Source organism: Brachyistius frenatus, unplaced genomic scaffold, assembly GCF_029030835.1.
Source record: "Brachyistius frenatus isolate BFR_SWC_R1_liver_20210118 unplaced genomic scaffold, ASM2903083v1 Contig_15, whole genome shotgun sequence".
Taxonomy (NCBI): domain Eukaryota; kingdom Metazoa; phylum Chordata; class Actinopteri; family Embiotocidae; genus Brachyistius; species Brachyistius frenatus.
Window position 1 is genome coordinate 2,425,075 of NW_027210614.1, and position 22,281 is coordinate 2,447,355.

The window sequence follows — 22,281 nt, forward strand, 5'->3', positions numbered from 1 at the left end:
GGGTCACTAGCTGACAATGCTGCACCAGTAGGAGTATATTTAAACAAGTTCAGCAGGGTGTTTTTGACAGTTGGCCGAGCCCGTTGCACAGTGGGGGGGCAGTGAAAACACACCTGAAATGACTGTGGCTTTATATTGTTCATATTAATCAGCTGACTCCAATACTGATTCTGCAGCCCGGCTCAGCTTCCTTGACTCTGAAGCCGAGTCGTCTTTGGGTTCTTTGTCTCCACATTCTTGTTAAATTTTCTTCTCCTAATGATTTAGCCTATTAGTAATGTGAAAACATGTTTTATGCTATTCCTCATTTCACTGCTTTCTTATGCATCTTCTGTGTAACACAACCTCTGGAGATTATATTAGCATTTTTGCATTTATATTGTATCCAGTCATTTCATTACCAATAGAAATTCAAGGACAATTACAATAATATAGATACATCTCAATGTGAATCTGTACAAGTGCATCTGCAGAATAATCCATAAAAACTAATCTGCTGTCTTGAAAAAGTTGATTAAACCTGCTTGGAGGTATCGCCGGTCATTCTGTCAGACAGGTGCATGCTGGGAATAACAACAATTTCTGGTGGCTTTGCTTGTTCGCATGTTAGAACTGGTCCACCTCCCTCTTTGGGATTTCCTTAAACACTGCAGCTCTATTTCCTGTTGTTGAATTCCTTTTTTCCCACAGCACCTCAGAGAAAGTGGAGAGTTACAGTTTCAGGTCCTCTTCTTCTCTATTAAAGAGGAGTCAGGTCAGCTTTTCAATAATTTACCTTTTTTTTTTTTTATAAACTCATTTATGTTATTTAATCAAGAGAGCTTTGCAAGTTCTGCAGTAACTTGCAAGTTTTACAAATCCCCCTCGGTTCCCTCCCATATTACCATCAATACGTTTCTGTAACTGTGTGCAATTAGCAGTCTGATCAAAGCATTAAACCAGCAGATTATTTTGTAATAATCACTTTTGCATTAGCTGAAAATATTACACAAATTTCAAATCGGAGGAATTTATCACAGAGACTGTCTGCAGCTTTTAAACTGGTAGAGATGAAGCCTGAACAAAAGGCTTTGCAAACTCTCTTTGAAGAGTGTCTCATTACTTACAAAAGGACCTGGATCTCTGCCAGCTCTCATAGACTGATGACAGAGGCCTGTTAATAGGGTCTATTGAAGATGTAAAGCTTGGGTCTATCTGCTACCTCCATGCCTTCTACTGTTTTCTATTTTATTCTGTGGAGGTTTTTTTGTTTGTTGTTGTAGGCAGTTTACTTTGCTTCAGCATTTTTGTCTGGTTAGGTGAAGTGTACAGTAGGGACAGGCAGACACAGCGTAGCCGTGGACGACTCCTAAAACACTGAATTTTATTGTCATTTATTTTATTGCGACTTTAGTTCTAGTTTCACATCTATGGGAATATAAGTAGAAGCTGTAACATTAAAACAAGCTCCAGCAGAAATATGAATGACATGGTCAATGATCTGAGCTCTAACTGGTTGAATATTCCTTTGTAGTAATGATGCTTTAATCGAGGCTTCCCTTTGGCCCCAGAAGGAGGATGCAATGTTTGTATAATGAAGAAGGACAAAGCAGTGTGTGGACAAAGTGGGTAGGGTGGGATTGTGTTTGTTGGGCAGATATGACTCTCTCCACTCTAAACATGAGGCACAGGAGTCTGTTTGCGAACATTCGCTGTGCATTGGATCGGTCTGGGTGTAAGAGATAGACACAGTTTTTCATTTTCAAAGCCCATTTATAATGAAAAAGCTATTTGTCAACTTCTGGGATACCTTATGTTCTGTCACAGACTTTCAAGAATTTCAAAGGACTCATCACATGAAAAATGCAGAATAGAAAGTGGAAATGGTTTTTGGTACACTCTAGCCAAAAGTAGTTTGATATGTATTATACTGTACATTTGACTCTGAAAGATATGACTGACTTTGTTTCTTGTTTGGGACGGAGCCATTTTACAGAACAGTGCTGGCATACTGGATTAAAAATGAATGGTAAATAATGTTAGGTGCCATCAGGAAGAAATATTTCTGTAACTTAACATCCTCGTTGTGTGAATAGTTTATGAACACACCTACGCCACTAATCTGTGCCATCCTTTCTTTACAACTAGGACTAAAGCAGTCATGTCTAATACAGTAATTAGTGGAAAATCATGTCTTTGCGGGGTTTTGATGGACATTTCCAAGAAGTGTGTGTGACATTAAGATGACTCGTTGCACAAATTAGCAGGAAATCATTGGTGTCACTTGAGATGCAGCTGAACGGAGCAGAAACGGTAGCTACTGTACTGAAGCTAATCTGCATGTTTGCTGGAAAGGTGAGAGCTAGAATTGAACAGTCACAGTCATAGTAGTTTCAGTAGTGTGTTAAAGCCTGAGCCTGTAGTTCGACCTCAATGGGCAGAGGGACAAGTGAAGAGATTTTGCTTTAGCAGAACAAAGGCATCTTTGATTTCTGAACTGCACTGTAGATCAAGTTTTTCAGTGGCGCCACACTGGCTGCTCTAACTGTTTCTATTAACAATTAAGAATAGTTTTTATGGTCATGTCAAGACAACAAGACCTCTAAGGGATGAATCGGGTGTTTTTACACCAGAGCCTAACCCAGACATGAAAAGTACATGCATGTATGGTGTGTAGGAGGTCATGTGATGGAGGTCAATTGATAAAGTAGAAAAGTGATGACGTCCATGTCTTTATAGACTAGGTAACATTTCTCTAACATCAACGTCAAAAAGAAACGGACACATTGTTTGGAAAAAAACATCAGCGATTAGTGTTTTTGCACATGATATTTTGTGTATGGTGTCAATAGTGCCAAAGGGCTTAAAAGTTACACCATGCCCTGCAGTGATAATGTCAAAGTTTAAGAGACACGTTTGAAATAAACCTAACTTGCGTACGTGTGAAACCAAAATTTCATGATTGAGTGAAAAACAGATAAGGAAATGGAAGAGGGGAAATCACACACACCTCCTGGTGACGCAGGAGAAAACCGCTTGTTTCCATTTGACTGCCTGATTTTCAGAACAGAAGTTGTGTGTACACAACTGAGTCTTTGTTACTCTGACTGTAAAGATCATTTTAGCTAGAAATGTCCAAGTTTTAGCAGTTCATATGACGCCATTTTATATTTCATATCATTTTATTTGATACTACAAGAAGCAATATTGAATCACAGTTTTTTTTTTATTTTTATCAATCCCACGTCCCTGCAGAGGAGGTATGATTCTTATTTTTTACAAATAATCATACCAAAAACATTTTACTGCAAGATGAAATGTACCACCTTAATTTATGTTCTCATTCTTGTCTGCAAGATAATTTACCTGGATTAAACACAGCAGGAGCAGGGCACAAGCTTTTATTTAGCATTAAGTGGTAGATACGATTTTCAGCGGCTGACAACACCAGCACAAAGAAAAACTTTATAGTGCTAGTTTTCTGTTTGTTTAGATGTTCTAATGTTTTTTCTTGATCTAAAGAGACCGTCAGATTTACAGTGGTGTAAACGTGTTTTTTGTTTTGTTGGTATTTCTGATGATAAAATACATAATTTTCCAGTTATTTGGCATCTGTCTTTGTCAGCAGGATTCCTTTAACTTAATGCGTCAGTGCCCTTAATTGTGTAACTCCGTAAATGCAGTTTTGTGTGCAAACTGCCGCAGTTGCACCTCACAGGGCTGACCTGATCTTCCCAGTAAGATTTGGACGAGTCCCAGTATAAACATCTCCTCCACTTAGACTGATTGAACTCACACATAAACCTCTGACCTGTTTGAAGGGAAATGATTCCATTATGGAGTTGTTGTTTTTTGGTCTGTGTTGAACTGGCATCGCTTCAATGTAGCAGTTGATGTGACCTTCATTACTTCTTTCCACTTTTGCTTTTGTGTCTCTAGTGATCTGTAGAGGCAGAGAGAGGTGCGCTGTGATTTAGTTGTCCTTCACATCAGGTGCTCTGTCCTTGCAGCAGGCGATTCTCTTGTTTTCCTTTTCCCCCGACATATTTTTCCTGTTCTCGTCTACCTGGGGTTTTACAGCGAGCACAGTTCTGCAGAGGGAGTAAGAAGTGGGCTTATTTTTGCTGTATGCATTCTGCTTCTGTCAACACTTTCTGCAGGAGCTCTCGCATTATGAAAGCCTTCTGCAGACTGGGTTACTGTTGTGTTGTTAGCTCCCTGCTGAAATGGTACCCGTTTGTATATTGTCAGTTTGCACACATACATGTTAAGGCTTACCCATGAGCATAGTAAATCCTGGGGCATTGCATTTTACACCAAGCAGAAATTTTAATTAGTCTCGAGCTGCTCTGGAATTCATCAGCGAGTCTCATTAGCGAGGAGTCCACGATGCCCCAGTGCCTCTAATCTCACTCTGTCTGCTGTCATCCCGCTGAGAATTGGGATCTCTATTAATTCATTTGACATGGTGACACTCATGGCCCCTGCATAATTATTTCTATTTTTTCTGAGTGGTGTGAGGGGTAGTCTTTGTGTCTTGCGTAGGTTTCTTATCCGAGCATCACCTCACTTTTTTGTTTGCGATACTAAACTCTTTGTACGTTCACTCATTCTTTGTTTAGGTGACCTGGGCAGAGCAACAGGTGGCGAAACGGAGGAAAAAGAGGGATGTCTACACGGAGCCTATAGATCCCAAGTTCAGAGACCAGTGGTACCTGGTGAGTAGAAACCCTTCTGAGCAGAAACTTCATTGAACAAAAGGCTTTTGTGTGTTTGCGTCTTTCCATGTGACATAATTCAGCGCTGCAGAGCTTTTTCTCTCCCCAAAGTCAATACAGCTAATTAAATTGTGGGCTGTGATGTTTCCGCTGAGTCAAAAGACAAGCCTGTATGAATCCAAGACACCATCCTTGTGTGGATTGCTGCTGTCTGTGTCTTGTTTGCAGAATAAGAAGCACAAGTCTGAGAGCTTTAACAATAGCATGCTTGCTTACACAGAGCACCTTTTTAAATCCTGAACGGCAAGCTTTTTTAAACCGACGGTTTATTTTAGTCCAGAAACGGCTCAGCAACAAAAAGAAAGCAGAGAGGTAATTCATTTTTAAAGTGCTCTTGTTTTCAGTTGATTGATATTTCACATTTGACTTGAAGAATGCCACCGATATATTGGCCTGTTAAAAGCAGCAGTAACAACTCCTGAGGTTTTGTCTTCAGCTCCACTCTTCCTTCAATTACTGTGAGGTTGCTTCAGGCAGAAGGAGATTCATGGTGACGCAAAACAGAATTGCATCACCAAGTGTTCAAAATGGCTGTGCTTTAAAAGATTCTATTCCCCGGTGTGTTGGAGTAGTTGGTGGCACCTTGACAAGCAAAGGAGTAAAAGCCTACTTGTTGTACACATCCTGTTATATGCAGGATATGGATATGTTAAGTGTAAAATCTAATAGCACTTCAAATATCTTTTCAGGCTGCAACAATTATCATTTTCCAAATTTTTGGGGCAATTATTTGATCAATTAAATAGTCTTTTAGTCTATAAAATATAAGAAAAGTATACAAATGGTCATTACAGTTTCCCAGAACCCAAAGTGGCTTTTGTAGTGCACATTTTTTTTTTTTTGCCCAGCAGGTAATACTCTTCTTTGCATTCAAGTTGTTTTTGAGTGATCAGCCTATATGTTTTAGGGTGGACCCGTTTGTTGTGGTCAAGTCATAAACTGTCCAAATATCTACAATTTGTTGAGGTACAGGACCAAAAAACATTTGGTGTTTTTGTTCAAATACATTTGGTGTGTTTTAGAAATATTAATTGGAATAATACTGTGTATATATTCAGAAGTGCAAATATGTAGCAAAGGTTGTCAAGTTGCAGTAATGTGCTGTTGTGCTCTCCCCACACTAAATATGTCTGAGCCTCATTAAAACTAAACCTGGCCTGTCAGAGTAGCGTGGGGGTGGGTCTTTTGGAAGGGTGTCCTTGATGGACAGATGCTAATGGTCAGCATCTGCTGTTACAACTAAAACTTCATAATTTTCTGATGTTCATCCAAATGTTAAGACAACTCCTTTTTTTCCATTGATAAATCGTGAGCAAGTCTCCATACTCAATACTGAATGATTACTGTGTGCCTTCATCCACTTCACCGTTGCTTTGCTTTACTTGGTATAAATAATACATGGGAAAAATTGATAAATTCAGTGAGCTGCACTTTTTTCATTGATGCCTTTGTCAAAAGGTCAGTCTTCATCGAAATAAAAGTCTTCCCAGATTTTGTGAAAAGCACATTCTTATCAGATAATTCTCGGATAATTCAATTCCACTTAATTTGTTTTCTTTCTCCACCTTCAGTACAACAGCAACCATCGGGACTTGAATGCCAAAGCTGCGTGGCAGTTGGGCTACACAGGTAAAGGTGTGGTGGTGTCCATCCTGGATGATGGAATAGAGAAGAACCATCCTGACCTGATGCAGAATTACGTGAGTATAATAACCCCTAAATGAGCTTAACATTAAGTGTCCTATGGCAAAGCTGTGATGCTGCAGCCACAGCTGAACAAAACCAATAGGGCAGATTGCGAATTTTACAAAGTGTTTTTCTTCTGCTAAAGCAGATTGCCTGAAGGATTTTAAGAATAATTTCTGTGCAGACAGATTTTGAGGGTTTTAGGTTTTGACACATTTTTAAAAAGTACTTGAATAGTAAGTAATATTAATTATAAACCAAATGGATTTGACTCTCCAAACTCAGAAGAGTGGTTTATGCATTTGACTCTAACAGCCTATCTGTCTCTTTTAAAGGACCCGGATGCCAGCTACGATGTGAATGATGGCGACCCAGATCCTCAGCCTCGATACACACAGCTTAATGACAACAGGTAGAAGCCTGCACAGATAACAGTTCCATTTCCACTCTTCTCTTTGTCCGTTGGCCTCCCCTGACACCACCAAGTCATGCTTCTGTGAATGCTGGCTCTGCAGGGCACATGTCGAGATAAAATTGCACTTGGTCATTAATTTGTCCCCCTTGCTGATAGCCAACATGTAAATAGGCTTATGGCTGTTTCCCATCCACTGTTTAGTCTAGCGGCACCAATGATCAGAACACAATCCAATTAAAGGCTGTAGCCTATTGGATTTGTTTTGTCCCAGGGATCACAATTTTCTGCTGTTTTCCAAAAGTGGGCAGCTACTTCTCAATAAGAATCCATCCTCACAGTTTTATTTGATTGGATTTGGCCTCTTAAAACACAAGAGTCACCAGGACATTTCTATTGGCTGTAAATAGAGTAAATCTACACTAGGATTAAGGTAGTGTATGACGAAAACCGATTTATTGCAGTGGCATCTGCAGGTGGCATTAGGAGTTGTTTACCACCACAGTGATGTCTCACAGAGAATTGATGGAATTAAGTACATCAGCATTAATGAAACAGCAAATCTTTTGGCTCAGAAAAGCCCCTGCTTTTCTTCCTCCATTCTCACTGCCTGCCTTCTCGCTGAATTTAATATCTGATTTACTGTAATCTGCTGTCTGAAAGCCACTGGCCTGAGAGGCTTTCCTAATGTGAATCAGAGAAGATTACAGACAGGCATGGATGAAAATCAAACATCCCCAAGTGAGACAGTGGCCTGAAGCAGGATCCATCAATATGGAAGCCTGAGGGATACAGTCAGAGCAACACAATGGTCCAAACATACTGTACGTATGCTAATGGTGCATCAGTGCCTTGAAGGCTTTTGTTGTCAAACATACAGGGGATGGAGGCTGATTGTAGAAGGTCTTTAACTATATTCATACTAAAAATAGAGTTTACTTGTTTATGTCAGAACCGGCGATCGGTAAAGGATTTCATGAGCATGGAAACAGTGTGAACAATATGCCTTTGCTTTCTAATTGAGTGTTTTTAAGATTCTGCGTGAGTGCCAGAAAATGTTTTCTCCACCATCAACAGAACCCTAAATGTGGAATTTCATGTGGAGGAATGTGGGAGAACATCCCTCCAGTGCAGCTCCACATCCAAAATCTATGCCAAGGCACGTTTAAGCTCTTCAAGCAGCTCATAGTGGCCCAGAGCCCAGCTAAGACACTCACTATTGATGTTTCTTTCATTTTGGCTGCATCTCTTTCCAACCCTTGCTCACCTCGGCCCTTATCTCTTCCCACCCAGCTCTCCGTGTCCTTCTGGTGGTTGGACCAATTGAGATATCTGCATGTGTGTGTGTGTGTGTGTGTGTGTGTGTGTGTGTGTGTGTGTGTGTGTGTGTGTGTGTGTGTGTGTGTTTGTCTCGTTCCCTCCCTTTACAGTGGGGTTGGTGCAGCTGCATGTGTAAACAACCTGTGGGCGGACATGAAACTGCGTAAGGTTGTGTAAGACTGAAAGTGTCTGTTCCCTGCAGAAAGCCCAACTCTGTTCACCTCCATAAAGCTGCCTTTCTTTCCGAGCATAAGGGCAGCAGTGAGGACCATTCACCCTCATGTTTATCTAAAACAGTATGTGATCTCGATGTTTCTCTTTCCAGGGTTTTCTCTTGACTCCTATCAGGACGGTTTCCAAATGTGCATTTTCTGGATTAAAGGAGTCTTTAGCAGAAGTACTGTGTTCATTTCCTCCAGATTTAGTGCAGGGTCAGCTATCGTAATTTAAACTGAGAGAGTCACAATCGCTCTATTCAACATGTGCAATGAACACGAGATAAAATGATTTAACAGTGCAGTCTGACTATACATGTAAATTCAGAAATATTCAACGCACAACATTGGAAGCAAGGACCTATTTAACAGTACTGCAAACAGCAGTCAGATTAACAATTTACCAGACCGTATATTAATCTCTGTCTAGACATTTCCTTTATATTCATCTTTTACTTTGCTCTATAAACATCATCAGACCTTTTGTCCTGGAGGCCAGCTCATTAGTAAACTGGCAGAACCATTTACAGACTTAAGAATGTGCAGAGGAAAACAGTTGTTCAGATTTACCTTTGAGGTTCAGTGCAGCAGAGACTAATGAACAGCAAATGCCACTATCCGCCGCCTCAAGAACCTCAATGATTTTCTTTCAAGTAATTAAGCTAATGCAAGATAAAACAAAACAAAAGAATGAAAGATGTTGTGTTGCAGACTCTGAATATGAGTGAGGACTGTGACTTTGAAGATAAAAAAAAAAAGAAAAAAAAGAAGAAGATCAATGGCTTGTTGGACAAGTACATATTTTACAGGGTAGAATTTTAACAGTAATCATTTACAGTAATGCTTTGATTGTGCTCAGTTTGAGGGGTTATGTACCATTTGGATGTATTACTGAACTTTTAATACGAAAAGCTTCAATAATTGTGTTGGATTCCCCCCCTTTTAGTCTTGATCTTGTAAAGTCACTAACTTGTATGGACCATAAACTGTAGCAGCCAAATGTAGAACTTGTCAAGATTATGCATTACATGAGGAAGTTGGACCCTGGCGGAGAGCCAGACGTTTATGTCGCACAAGAAAACCTGCTATGTTAGAGGCAGATCTTTATATATAATAAGCCCACAAACCTGCTTTTGTGCCATTTTATTTTTCTGATTTCAGTTTCAGGTTTGAGTAAATACTTTTTTTTTTTTTCTATCTTTTCTCTATTTCCACAGACATGTTAGATACATCTGTATGACAATGGCATGTCTCTTTAGAAAGTCCCCAGAGAGAGGCAGTTTAGTTTTGTACAATGATGATGGTTCTGCCAGCTGTGGTATGAAGGCTGATCATGTTGGCCTCGGGCCTGCAGCCAACTGTAGCTGCTGTAACCCGAGTTAGTCTCTGTGCCTGGTTTTGCCAAGAGGCTTGTTCTCGCAGTAATCGGAACAAGACTTTGCTGAAATTGCTCTTTGTTCACCAAAAGTCGTCATTATCACCATTGTGTATGATGCGAGTTTTTGTACAAGGGATCTGACACGAGTTTGGACGTTTTTATGAGGAAGATTCTTTTATTTCTTTGTCCAAGAAATAAGCGAGTCTTCAATCAAGATTCTGCTGAGAATAAAAGAATGTGGGTTTTAAATGAAAACGCATGTTTTTCTTACCGTAGCTGCGTGGTGAGATGAAAGCTGATGCTGTAAGCAGTGCAGGTATACGCTGTTCAGTCGAGATGGCTTGCGCAATTGTTGGTAATGTGGAAGGCACCCACACTAATTATCGGTTGCTTCACTGAGTTTTGTTTTGGTCTGCTGGAAGCTCGTTTAAATGTGACTGGTGGGACAAAAACAAGTTAAGAAAACTGCTCAGCAAGTATCATGTCCTGCATCTATTTTTTAAATAGTGCAGGTGAGAGTTAACACACATTTACTAGCTGACAGAGTATGTCTGATATCTGCCTGATGGATTCCCTGACACAGAGCTGTGATAATTAATCTGTGACTTTTTAACAACTGATTGAACATTGCTGCACTTTTAGTGACAGGCAGCTCTTTGTTCCTGCAGACAACGTCTCGGAGCGCTCTCCCTTGAGCACTTCATGTGATGGTCTCCTGCTCTGTGCCGTCACCTCTTTAGCCTCCTTTCTAAATCCTGAGGTTCAATCTAGGTTTGGTTTCATGTGATGTCAGCAGAGGGGATACAGGGTCTCTCGTCAGGACCTCAAAACGGTACAAATGAGGACGGTCAGTGAGCCTGCATTCCTTCGCTCGGTCACGCCTTGCTATCATCGTCAGAGGACCGGTGGCTCCCTCAGGCCGACCCTCGTGATCATCCTGTTGACAGATGAACTCGGAGTCATAGTTTCTAATTAGATGCTGTATATATAATCGATGTGCATTTGCAGATTGGGGCTGCAAAGTATTACCATCTTTAGCATTGGTCATTTTGTAATATTATAAGATATTATCAGACTTATTTGAACCAGTACACTGTATTGTAAGATTTCACCTTGAAATTCATGTCATGGACCAAACATTGTTGATTCACTCAGAGCTGTTTACAACCTGAAAAGTGACACTTTGAATGAAAACGCCTTCATGTTAGAAACACTTGTAAGTCATGTTGAACAAATACAAGAAAGCTGCCTGTTTTTACAATCAGGATTTACAAAAGTGTTTGACCCACAGATGCACCTTTCCTTTCCTCACATTCTTACTAATCTCAATAGTGAAAGCAGAAAAATCTCCACTCCAAAGAGCCTCAATATGCAAGTAGTTATTCCAAAACATTATGCAAGTAGTTCTTGCATAATCAAGTTGAGAAGCCAAGGCCTTCACCTCTGTAGCAGCATTTGTATCCCGTGAGTCAGTCTACCACGTAAGTGACTGCAATGAATGTATTAGAGGGAGATTTGGAAAAAGGATCAGTTGAAGACCGGAGGGATAGGCCTCTGCGTGCTCGGCATCCCTTCGCAGACACCCGAGCTGCTTCTTATCATCCGTTGCATCACAAACACGGATGCTGTCGGACACGGGACTCCACCGTCAACAGACCAGCACTTCGTGGAATGCTGTGATAAAGTTACCTGGAAACTCTTTCAGATGACATTTGTGTGTGTGAGTGTATTTACCTTTTGTCTGTAAAAAAAGATGTTTGTATTATCCAGCAGTCTCCTCTCGGCACGCGGTAGTCGTCTAACTGACATCCTGTGGCACATTAGAGGCGTGTGCCGGTGTTGACTGTGGTACTGACATTAGCCTTCGCCCTCAGCTCATTACTATCTAAAGAGAACTCTGGAGACTGTTGAATAAATTACAATAGTCTGACCTTCTCGCATTATACCTGTCTTTAATGACACCAAAACTCTTTACAATTATTTGAGTCAATAGTGTCAAATGTTGGCTTTTTGCACTTCAGGTAACACAGTCCATGGGATTAAGAATTTGTTTAGTTGTCATTAATTGTTCGTAAAGGCGCATGTGCCAGGTTATCCTCACACTAAATGTTCATATTCTGACATGGTCCCTTTCTTCAGTAGAGGATGTTTACAGTTGATGCGTTGTTTTGATCATTTGGGTTTAGCTTTTTTTCTGGTTTACTCAGTGTTTTAATTGTTGGCCTTGATAGTTCCTTCTGTAGTAAATGACCACTGTCTGTTGTGTCCTCATGTAGCTCACCATGTTGCCCAGGATCCATGACACTCCTTTCTGAAAATGGCTGCAATCTAGCGGGGATTGTGCTATGGTTTGGAGGGTATTCAAAGTGCATATCCATCTGGCAGGCCAGGGGACTGCACTTGATTGGAATGTGATCATCAGCCCCTCTGTAGCGGTGTTTTGGATCTCTACACTGTGTTGCCTGGAGCTAAATCTTACTACAGAGGCTCAGGCTTAATGAAAGACATATTATAAAAATGGCAAATCTAATTTCCAATTTTCTCCCATGTGATGGTAGTACGTCATCTTATTTCCCCTTACACTTGACTTTATGTAGGCTAACAGACATTCCAGGCTACAAGGCCATAGATAATACACAGTGGCCTCCGCTTGTGGGACTTCAGATTTGTTTAAAGGAATCAGGGCCAAGAACCTGTCTTTGTGAGTTTGTTTTGTCTCAGTCTACAGCTTGACCGCAGCACAGGACAGAGCACATGATTTCACAAGCAACCTTTTGTTGGACATATACACTCAACTGTCTGTATATACACAGTCACATTCTGTGTCATTAGGTGGTTGACACCGAAACACAGCTCTCACATTCTGTTCTTCCTCCTCTCCAGGCATGGAACACGATGTGCAGGAGAAGTGGCAGCAGCAGCCAACAATGGGATCTGTGGAGTCGGCGTGGCCTACAATGCAAAGATTGGAGGTACGGTGTGGATGATTGATTTGATCTCATGGTGGCAAACCTTAGTTTCATCTCGGTTGTTTTTTTGACTGCCAGAATAAGTGAAATACTTGTTCTGCAGCGCCCGTGTTATTTTCAGTCCATTTCCCAGGCACCACATGCCACTGAATCTTTCCGAGCATCACCACAGTTGTTTTATTTGGATTGCCAGTGCGTTGTAAATGTATTTGCTTTACATGGAGTAACCGTGCTGAAATATAGTCTCTGAAATGGCACAATGCTATTGCTTTTATCGAACGTGCATTAGCCTAATGTCGAACTCCTGTGTTTTCAACTTGCATACAAGTGAAAACAAAAATGGCTGATGTAACTCACTTCAAATGCTCTCCCCTTCCTCTACTGCATCGACAGACCGTTATAAACGTCTTCCAGCACAAACAACACCAACAGCAATACCCACAAAAACTATCAGAACAGCACTCTGACATTGTTTCAGCAAAAACTCAACATGGTGCAACCCACATAAGGGTAGGGGTTTATAGCACAGCTGTTGTGCTGGATTGCCTTAGATTGCACATGTACCTAATAAACTCTTAACTCAATACATTTACATACATGTGGTTGGGCTGGTGGCGTCTCAAAAAAAGATAGTGAGCAAAATTAGGAGTGGCCCCAAAGTGTTAGATTGTCCTAGCATACATTTGGCAGGGTCTCGTTGACACCCTACGACGACTTTGGCCCCCACAGTTTTCAAGGGAAGTCACCCTGACTTGGATAAGTCCTGTATGTATGAAACGTGCTCTGTGCTTGATTGTGTCACTCTGGCCAGTGACATTTCATCACCCAGTGCCTGTTGCCACCGTTATGTCCATGCAAAATGTTGCAGAGTGCCAGCCTTCTCATCCTTATTTAGGAAAGTAATTCTAGTAAAATGAAGACCAAATAAATATTTTTGTCTGTTTGCGTTTAGCTTTTGGGTTGCCAACTCTCTCTCACTTTCTCTTGCCATCTTTTAGACACATTTTCTTTTTACTTTTTGTCTCAAAATTAAGTGACCAAATACAAAATCTTATGTTGGATAAAGCTGAGAAAAGTCAGTCGACAGAAAATGAATTGTGAACTGATTGGATACATCATTACATTACATTTCATTTAGCTGACGCTTTTATCCAAAGTACATTTCAACATTTCAAACCCAGAACAACAGGAATCAAGAAAATACAATTTTCTTCAAGATACCCAAACTACAAAGTTCTATCAGTAAGTGCCATTTTAAGTGCTACTAAAGTTCTACTATTCAAGGTAAAGTCTGAAGAGGTGTGTTTTTAGTTTGCGGCGGAAGATGTACAGAGTTTCTGCTGTCCTTCATTCATCCTATCATTAATCATTTCTCATTTCTTATCATTAGTTGTTTGTTTTTTAATAACAAAAGGTTTTCTGGGTTCAGCTTCTCACATGAGGATTTGCTTCTTTTCTTGGTGTTTATTATTTTTAAATGAACATTTTTATCCTGTTTTTTTTTTTTTATATGTATGATTAATTGATTAACCAAGAAATGTAATTGCAGATTAATTGTTAATAAAAATAGTAGTTGCAGGGCTGATGACAGGGAAGAATCTTTTTTTAATAAGCTTCATACTGACATACTGTTGATTGTTACCAAACCAGTGAGCCTGCAGTTATGGTGTCGAGGTGTAAATACGCACAGATGAAAAGCTATACAGTGGATGTTTGGCTGCTGTACCACATTTAACGGCGCTGTTAATAGTTCATAATCATCATCATTTAAATATGAAGCCAACAGTTAAGTTCAAGAATAGTTTCCTGTGTTGGAGACGCACAAACACACAGCAGGATCTCGCTTATTTGCAAAATATTGTGAAATATTAATTTGTTTGTTCTAAAAAGGATTTTGCAGCCTGATGTGTTGTTTTGTTTCTGCCTACAGGGAGAAAACAGTTTTTGTAGTCTCTGTTCCCATTCTTCAAAAGAAGAGCTTCGGTAGCTTTCTAATATTAAAAAGTTGATTTATTTTTTTTATAATACTTTCATTGTCAACCATTTTGATTAATTGGTGGGATTTTTTTTTTTTTTTTTCCTACTAGTATAATTCTAAAATTCTAGCCTCATTAAATGGGCTTTAGGCAATGAGGTTAGTTGTTGTAATGGTCCCACATTCAGTACATGTGCATATGTGGATTATGTAGCTTCTTTCTTGTTCCCATGCTGAGGACGTGTTGTGCTGTCAGTGATGGGGCTCTGCTGACGCCAGGATGTAGTGTAATGATGTGTAGTCCTTTTAACTGTCGAAGCTCATTTATCCCAGTGCATGCTCGAGCTCATTACCTCTCTGCTTATCTCAACAACCCTCTGCCTACTTCCAGCTGTGATAAAGTTTGAAGCCAGTTGAATAGTGCCATAACTGCAGTCTTTTACAATCGTTCCAGATGGCAAATGTGACTGGCATTCAGTTTCCAACATAAAGAGGTGACTATATGTGGTCATGTGGGTGAAGCAGGAGGTGGACTGGTGCTGTGAAAAATCTACACATGCTTTTATCCACACTTCAAGCTCTTTTCCATCAGTACTACCAGGAACTAGATTTAAAGGTCAGAAAGGACGTGGAAAAAAAAAACCCTCAATGTTTGCTGTTCCATTTCAGCTGTCCAAAGAAATTCACTTTCTATGGTCTAAAATTCTGTCTCGTGATACGGCTCGCTACAAACATATTAACAGAGTAAAAGCTTTTTCATTTAGAATCCAACATTTATTGCCGGGTGTAAGGTTGATGTATAAAATTTCCCCCCTGTACAAGGTGTGTAGAGACTTGCCAAAAATTCACTGAAGTGATGCAACACAAAAGAGTCCACGTTATGCAAATCCTGCAGTTGTTTTAAACAGCTGGAAGCCCGGCAGGTTGTTATTTTTAAAGCAACCTGCCAGGTCTATTAATTTTTCTGGTCAAATGATGTAAACTGCAAAAGCAGAGTGCAAACGAAGCAGTGCAAAAGCTCTTGACTCCTCTGCACAAGATCGTCTGCCCCTACGCCACCTGCAGAACTGTAGCTCATTATTCAGCCAGGAGATTTCTCCTGTGAAGTCTCTCCATGGTAGTTTCAAACACGGATTGCCTGCCTGGCCTCGATCTTCCAAAATTCATAAGTTTGTCTGGGCTAGAAGTAATCCTCCTTTTCAACTGAAAAAACCTCAGCTCCCACTATCTTGCTGCAGCTTTTGGTTTGGAGCTGCTATCCCAGAGGGTCACCGCCTCAACCTGTCAGAAATTTTCATTTTCCTCGATTTTATTTACCACCTTTCACTGCTGCTTTTTGTTTCATCCAACTCACAGCTGATATTTCAAGAAATAGTTCATCATTTTCTGTTTATTCGCTTCTTGCAGACAGTTCGATGTGAAGAATGATATCACTTGTCTGTTTGTTAAATATGACACTATGGTTTCATATTGACCACAGCTGGCTGTATTTGCACTCCTTATTTCTCATGGATTAAATGATAAATGTGTTAATTAGTAAGCTTTAGAGATGCTGGTAGGAGATTTGTTTTTGTCAGTCAAGCTCGTTGTTTCCCTCGGCGTCAGGTCTTTGTGCCTCCTCTTCAAGCATATTTTCTGAAACGTCTAACTACCCCTTTAAAATTAGTTCAAACAAAAGCTGAAACCACTTGAAGAAATAGGCCTCTCTCTCTTATTAGCCACATTTGACTGACTGTATATATATATATATATATATATGTATATATCACACAGCATATTTCTAACCAGCAGGGGATATTTCGTTTTCAACATTTGTTAAAAAATGCCAAAAGCACGTTTCTTGAATCCGAGTGTAATCTTAGAGTTAATGGAGCACCGGGTACTCAGCATCATAACATTCACGTTTACAATATTGTGCAGTACATGTACACAAAAACTGGATTGAACCCAGATGTGCCATCAGTGTTAGTCTCTGGATATGGGGATAGGCGATATTTTGGACAGGGCCTCGAGATACTTGAGTGTCCTCAACAAATCTCGTGTACCTCTCACAGAAGTGTTGGCTGCCATGGAAACACTAGCAGCTCAGTGTCTGTTTGATGCTTTTGGAGAACTTCAAAGAGTCAGAGCTTTGTTACTTTAACCCATATAGAGCAGCATGGAGTAAACCTGACCTGCAACGTATCAAAGGGGGAAATTATTTGTTTTTAAAGCGTCTTTGATTTTTCTCCTCTTGCTCTGTGGAGGAACGTTACTGAGAGAGAAAAGCAGTTCTATTGCAAGAAAATCTTCTGAACTTGAAGCAGAAATAATTGGTTTGGACATGCACCTCATTCTCTTTAAGCCTATCCTGCATAGTTTTTGTTTTATCTCCGTTGAAATCTGCCATTTATTATGAGAGATGTCCACATCTCTCATAATAAGAGCAAGTCTGGTTTAATTTACGCTCGGACAGCTGCACTAATTTCATCCAGACATGTAGAGGAAAACAACTTGTTTTTTTTTTCATCTTTTTATCAGAATTTTCACTCAGAAGTCTTCTTCACACTTGAGGAGGTAGTTCACCCACAACGCAATTGATCTCTTTCCTTTTCTGTTTTTTTTTTTTTTTTTTTTTTTTTTTTTCAAACCAGCTCATGCACCAAAGAAAATCAACACACATAGTGTTTGATTTACATGCCAAGGTCCATAATAACATCAGAGTGGATGCACAAAAAAACAAGAAACAGCAGCAGCATGCCCTGCACTCCTGCATGAACAGATATTGTACAGCATTGCAAACTAATGTGTAAATATGTAAATCAGACTCCACAGCAGTAGCACTTTGTTCCGACACTTTGCTGAGCACATTGCCCAGAAACTCCAGAGCCAGAACACCGTGGCACGCCAAGCTGCAGACCAGAAAAACAAGATTCTGCAAGATTGTCATCACCTGCATCCTTTCACATGTTTCAGAGAACAATGAGGCGCTGCACTCTCACAAAAATCAACATCAAAGTTGCAGATCCAGTGACTTCTTGTTTTTGTTCCAAACCAACTCGATTACCGATAGTTTGGTTGGAAATTGTGGTCTGTTACGCTAATAAAAAAATTAAAAAAAGTGCTGTCAGTTACCCCAATCTGAAACCACAGAAAGCTTTATTCAGCTTTTATTTACATGTACAGTCATACTCTACAAGACCTGTGAACAGACTTTGATGCATAAAGTGTTGAAGTAGATGAACAGGAACTTGACTGAAAAGTCAAACGTGATGGGGGCTCTGTTTACTGAAAGGTTCATATTTACAGTACACAGTAGAATATAGTCAGTGTAACGTGTACTAGATTGTACAAACAACTTTGACACCGTATTTGGTTTTCTATAGAAAATCACTCAATCTTTTATTGTGTGTGTGTGTGTCTCATGACTTCAGGTGTGCGTATGCTGGATGGTGAGGTAACTGACATGGTGGAAGCCCAGTCTCTCAGTCTGAATCCCCAACACATCGACGTCTACAGCGCCAGTTGGGGTCCAGAGGATGACGGCAAAACCGTCGACGGACCCGCCAAACTCGCCAAAGAAGCCTTTCTGCGTGGAGTAACAGAGGTGTGTTCGTATTTTTGTGAGACGGAAATTATTTACTGCCTGTGTTCTGCTTCCTTTCAGCAGTCGGTAATTGAACTGTTCAAGCATGAGAGGACACAAGCGGGAAGAACAAAGTTGTTTTTGACCGTGACAATTATGAAGGGAAAGGAATGTCCTCTAAAAGCCACCAGGGAGGAAAATCTTGGAAAATAAATAGAATCCGCGCTGACAGAAATTAGAAAACGTTCTTTTTTAGATATTCGTTGTTAGTTGAAGGACACCTCAGCTCATCTTTTATCTTTGCAGCGTTTTCAGTTAGTCAGCATGTGATTTCCTCAAGTGTGAATGAAGTGTTTTGGAAAAAAAAAATCAAGGTTTTAAAAAATTCCAATTAAACAGTTACTGGAGCTTAAAATTACTCGACAAGCATTTCTAATCAGAAACGTCCACACACATTCCCATCTTTATGCATGCACACGTCGAGGGTAATTTTGAAAACTAGTCTGTCAGCATCTAACAACAAGACAGTCTGAATGTTAACCAAAAAGTGCACACGCTGTCTTGTCATGAGACCTGCTGTTGATAGCAGCACTTGTTTTAATGCATGTGGCTCATTGGGACCGTGTCAGGTATGTTAAATGAACAAGTTAACAGATTGATAAACATACAGATCACAGCCCCAGACTCATACGTCTGTGCCCCATGTATAAACACATCCATCCCACTAACACTGACTTGCTGTGGAGCAGTAGGATTCAAGGCATGCGCCATAAAGCTGATTGGAACCACTGACACTGACTACTTGGATAATTGCCAGAGTGACGGTGCTGTCAGATGCTGGTGTGGGTGGTGCGTAGCTGGAATTGATCAATGCAGGGAGAGACGGTGCCACTCAATACAATAAAGCAGCTCTTGGATGGAAATTATTGCACTTCAAAGGCTGAGAGGTTGGATGATTTATTACAATGAGCTGTTGTCATATAGTGCCTTTTTGTATTGCACTGCTGTCATGCGATATTTAGCTCTTTGTAATTTACTGAGTGACCACCCTGGCCTCTGTGATGTATGCTGGATTTTAATGGACCCTTTTTGAAATGAGTCCTGAGGGGAATTCACCCTCCTATAATTGGGATTCCTATTGAAGATTAAATGAGATTTTGTTCTTTTCTGGGGAGGGGTGGTCTGAAGCACATATGAATGAGTTGTTTTATTTTCTGTTAGTCTAAACATGTTGTACGTTCTCCAGGGTCGTGATGGTTTAGGCTCCATCTTTGTGTGGGCGTCTGGGAATGGAGGAAGGGAGAAGGACAGTTGTAACTGTGACGGGTACACCAACAGCATCTACACCCTGTCCATCAGCAGCTCCACGCAGAACGGCAATGTCCCCTGGTACAGCGAGGCTTGCTCTTCCACCCTCGCCACCACCTACAGCTCGGGGAACCTCAACGAGAAACAGATCGTGAGTTGTGAACATTGTTTTCTGTCTTTGGCTGCCTATCGTTGTTTCCCTCACACGTTTCTCATGATTTGACATTTCTTTATATTAAGGCACTGAGTGATTGAATATTTGTTTCAGTTGTATTTATACAGTACATTAAGCAGGTGTAGCATTTTGATCAGCCGTTTTTTGTTATACCTGCTGTCTGAATCACAGCACAACGTCTACATTCTTTGCCGCTTGACATCACTTTTCTTCTTCTCCATTCATTCAGTCTTGGGCCATTAAAATGATTATGAATAGTGGACGGCTGAAACTCCATCTGGCAATCTGTTGCTGCTTAACATTCCTGTCACAAACTCCAAATCTCTGTCATTCTCTTTCGCACGCACACACACACACACACACACACACACACACACACACACACACACACACACACACACACACACACACACACACACACACACACACACACACACACACACACACACACACACACACACACACACACACACACACACTTTCTCTCTCTCTCTAGCATACAATCTAGCAGCCAGGCCAACTGAACGGACAGCTTATGACATCTCCATGACATGTGGCTGGTCCCTCCCTTCAGTGATGTACTTATTTAATTGTGCTGTCACTCATGAATCCAGGAATGAAGAGGCTTGATTAGACGAGAGAAGGTGGGACCTCTGGGATATTTGCAGGAACAAATATCCCAATGTCTGCTTAGGGTGATTTTTTTTTTTTCTCCATGTACAGTATTATCCTTCTCTTTCAATTTGAAGTATGGGAGATATGCAGAAGCTCCTCAATGCAGTTCGTTAAAACATCAGTTTCTGTGTGTTCTGCATTGGTCAACACATTGAGCAGATTTGTGGTCCTAACGGCTTTTGTATCAACCTTATTCAGTAACACACAGGAGTCCGACCTCCCCTTTAGGATTGTACAGTAGTTTGTAACCTTTATCCTTCAAGAGATGGATTTTGCTGAGGACAAATACTCTGGTTTTTCACTACCTTGCTTTGTATTCATGCAGCTGCTAAAATTCACACCTGGGAGTTGCCCAGTACAATCACAGCCCTCAGCTGTGGGTCAGTGAGGAGATCTCGGCTGAGTCTAAGCTCAAGAAAAGGAGAGCATAGGTTATACGATTTCCCAGCTTTTATTTTCCAACTGACAACTTTTTGCTCTTAAGTTCCTGCTTTTTTTTACCCATTAGGCAATTTCTGCCTCCAGCAAATACTTATGGGATAATAAATTAAAGAGTGATGGAGAGAAAATATTTTTGCTAACGTAGCAAATTTCAAGTTATCGGGTTAAAAGAGTGTAAAATATTTTGTGAAGAGAATAGTACAGTTCTGGTGAAAGTTACAGATTTATTTTTTTTATCGTGTTTGTAGAATTGAAGTTATTAAACTCGGTTACCAGAGGATGAAGTAAATTTACAGTATATTTGCTTTCTCACAACTGCAAGTGAAATAGGAGAGTCTATTTTTTTTTATCTTTAGAATGATGGAGGAAGACTGATAAAATACTGGAAGAATTGTGTTGGTTTTAAGCCCGCTGTGTTCATCTTCCCTAGGTGACTACAGACCTCAAATCAAAATGCACGGACTCCCACACAGGCACCTCTGCCTCTGCCCCGCTGGCTGCTGGGATCATTGCTCTTGCCCTGGAAGCCAAGTAAGTGCTTATCACCATTTTTCTGAGTCTTGCCAAGCCTGGAAATTCTCTTCACTTGTACAGCCTTGTTCTTACCTTCCCTATCTGCTTATTTCCCTCACTTTTCTTGATTTAAAATTGGTTAATCTTGTGTAAAAGAAAAATATTACAAAATATTACTTGTTCACAACACTCATTAGACTGTTTTAAGAAAATGCTTGATCATTTTCAGACTCTGCATGTATATGGAATTAATGCCTCACTGTTATCAGTCCACGGGGTTCGACATTTTTTTTTTTTTTTCTTAAGTATAAATGTTTTACCTTTTTAAATATTCATTTATTCTCACACAGACCTTTCAAAACCCACTTTGAAAAATTAACATTCTGGTATTAAATCAAGCTTTAACTGCTAGTGCTGCGTGTTTGCACATTAAGTCAGCTTGATTATCCCATTTCACTGAATTACTTTTTAACCTCTCTGCCATTGCTTTCAACTGTGCATTCACAAACAGTGCAATTTGGATGTGAGCGATTCTTATCTAGTCACACAGCACATGAACATGAACGTCAGAAGAGTCCTGAGAATGAGTAATTAGTCTTGTGCCAAAACGGTGTGAGGTGAGAGAAAAAGACTACAATTAGCAATGAATTTGATGAGAAAAAGTTACTGAATGTAGTTCCACACTTTTCTAAAGCCACAATAAGAGTTGTGAATTTGACATCTGCATGTTAATGCATGGCAATAATAGAAGCACTTTGTCAGGTTTGCTCTTCAGAAGACATTTTGCTAAAGGGCAGAAGTAGAGTTCAAACATGTTGGCTGAAGCTTTAATGTCATTCAGGAAAGAAAGTGACTGGTACGTTATTGTACTCTGTATTTAATCAGCTGTCCT

At 40.3% G+C, this 22,281-nt stretch overlaps 1 protein-coding gene across 2 annotated transcripts in view; it reads left to right on the top strand.

Annotated features, from left to right (window-relative positions):
• Nucleotides 1–22,281, top strand: part of furina (furin (paired basic amino acid cleaving enzyme) a) — a 79,050-nt gene that overhangs the window by 42,230 nt on the left and 14,539 nt on the right. For both annotated transcript variants that reach the window (XM_069693586.1, XM_069693587.1), the window contains exons 4-10: nt 4,602–4,697; nt 6,329–6,457; nt 6,779–6,855; nt 12,652–12,740; nt 18,126–18,298; nt 19,524–19,736; nt 21,307–21,407. In XM_069693586.1, the coding sequence (XP_069549687.1) occupies nt 4,602–4,697; nt 6,329–6,457; nt 6,779–6,855; nt 12,652–12,740; nt 18,126–18,298; nt 19,524–19,736; nt 21,307–21,407 (878 nt within the window). The remainder of the gene's footprint in view (nt 1–4,601; nt 4,698–6,328; nt 6,458–6,778; nt 6,856–12,651; nt 12,741–18,125; nt 18,299–19,523; nt 19,737–21,306; nt 21,408–22,281) is intronic.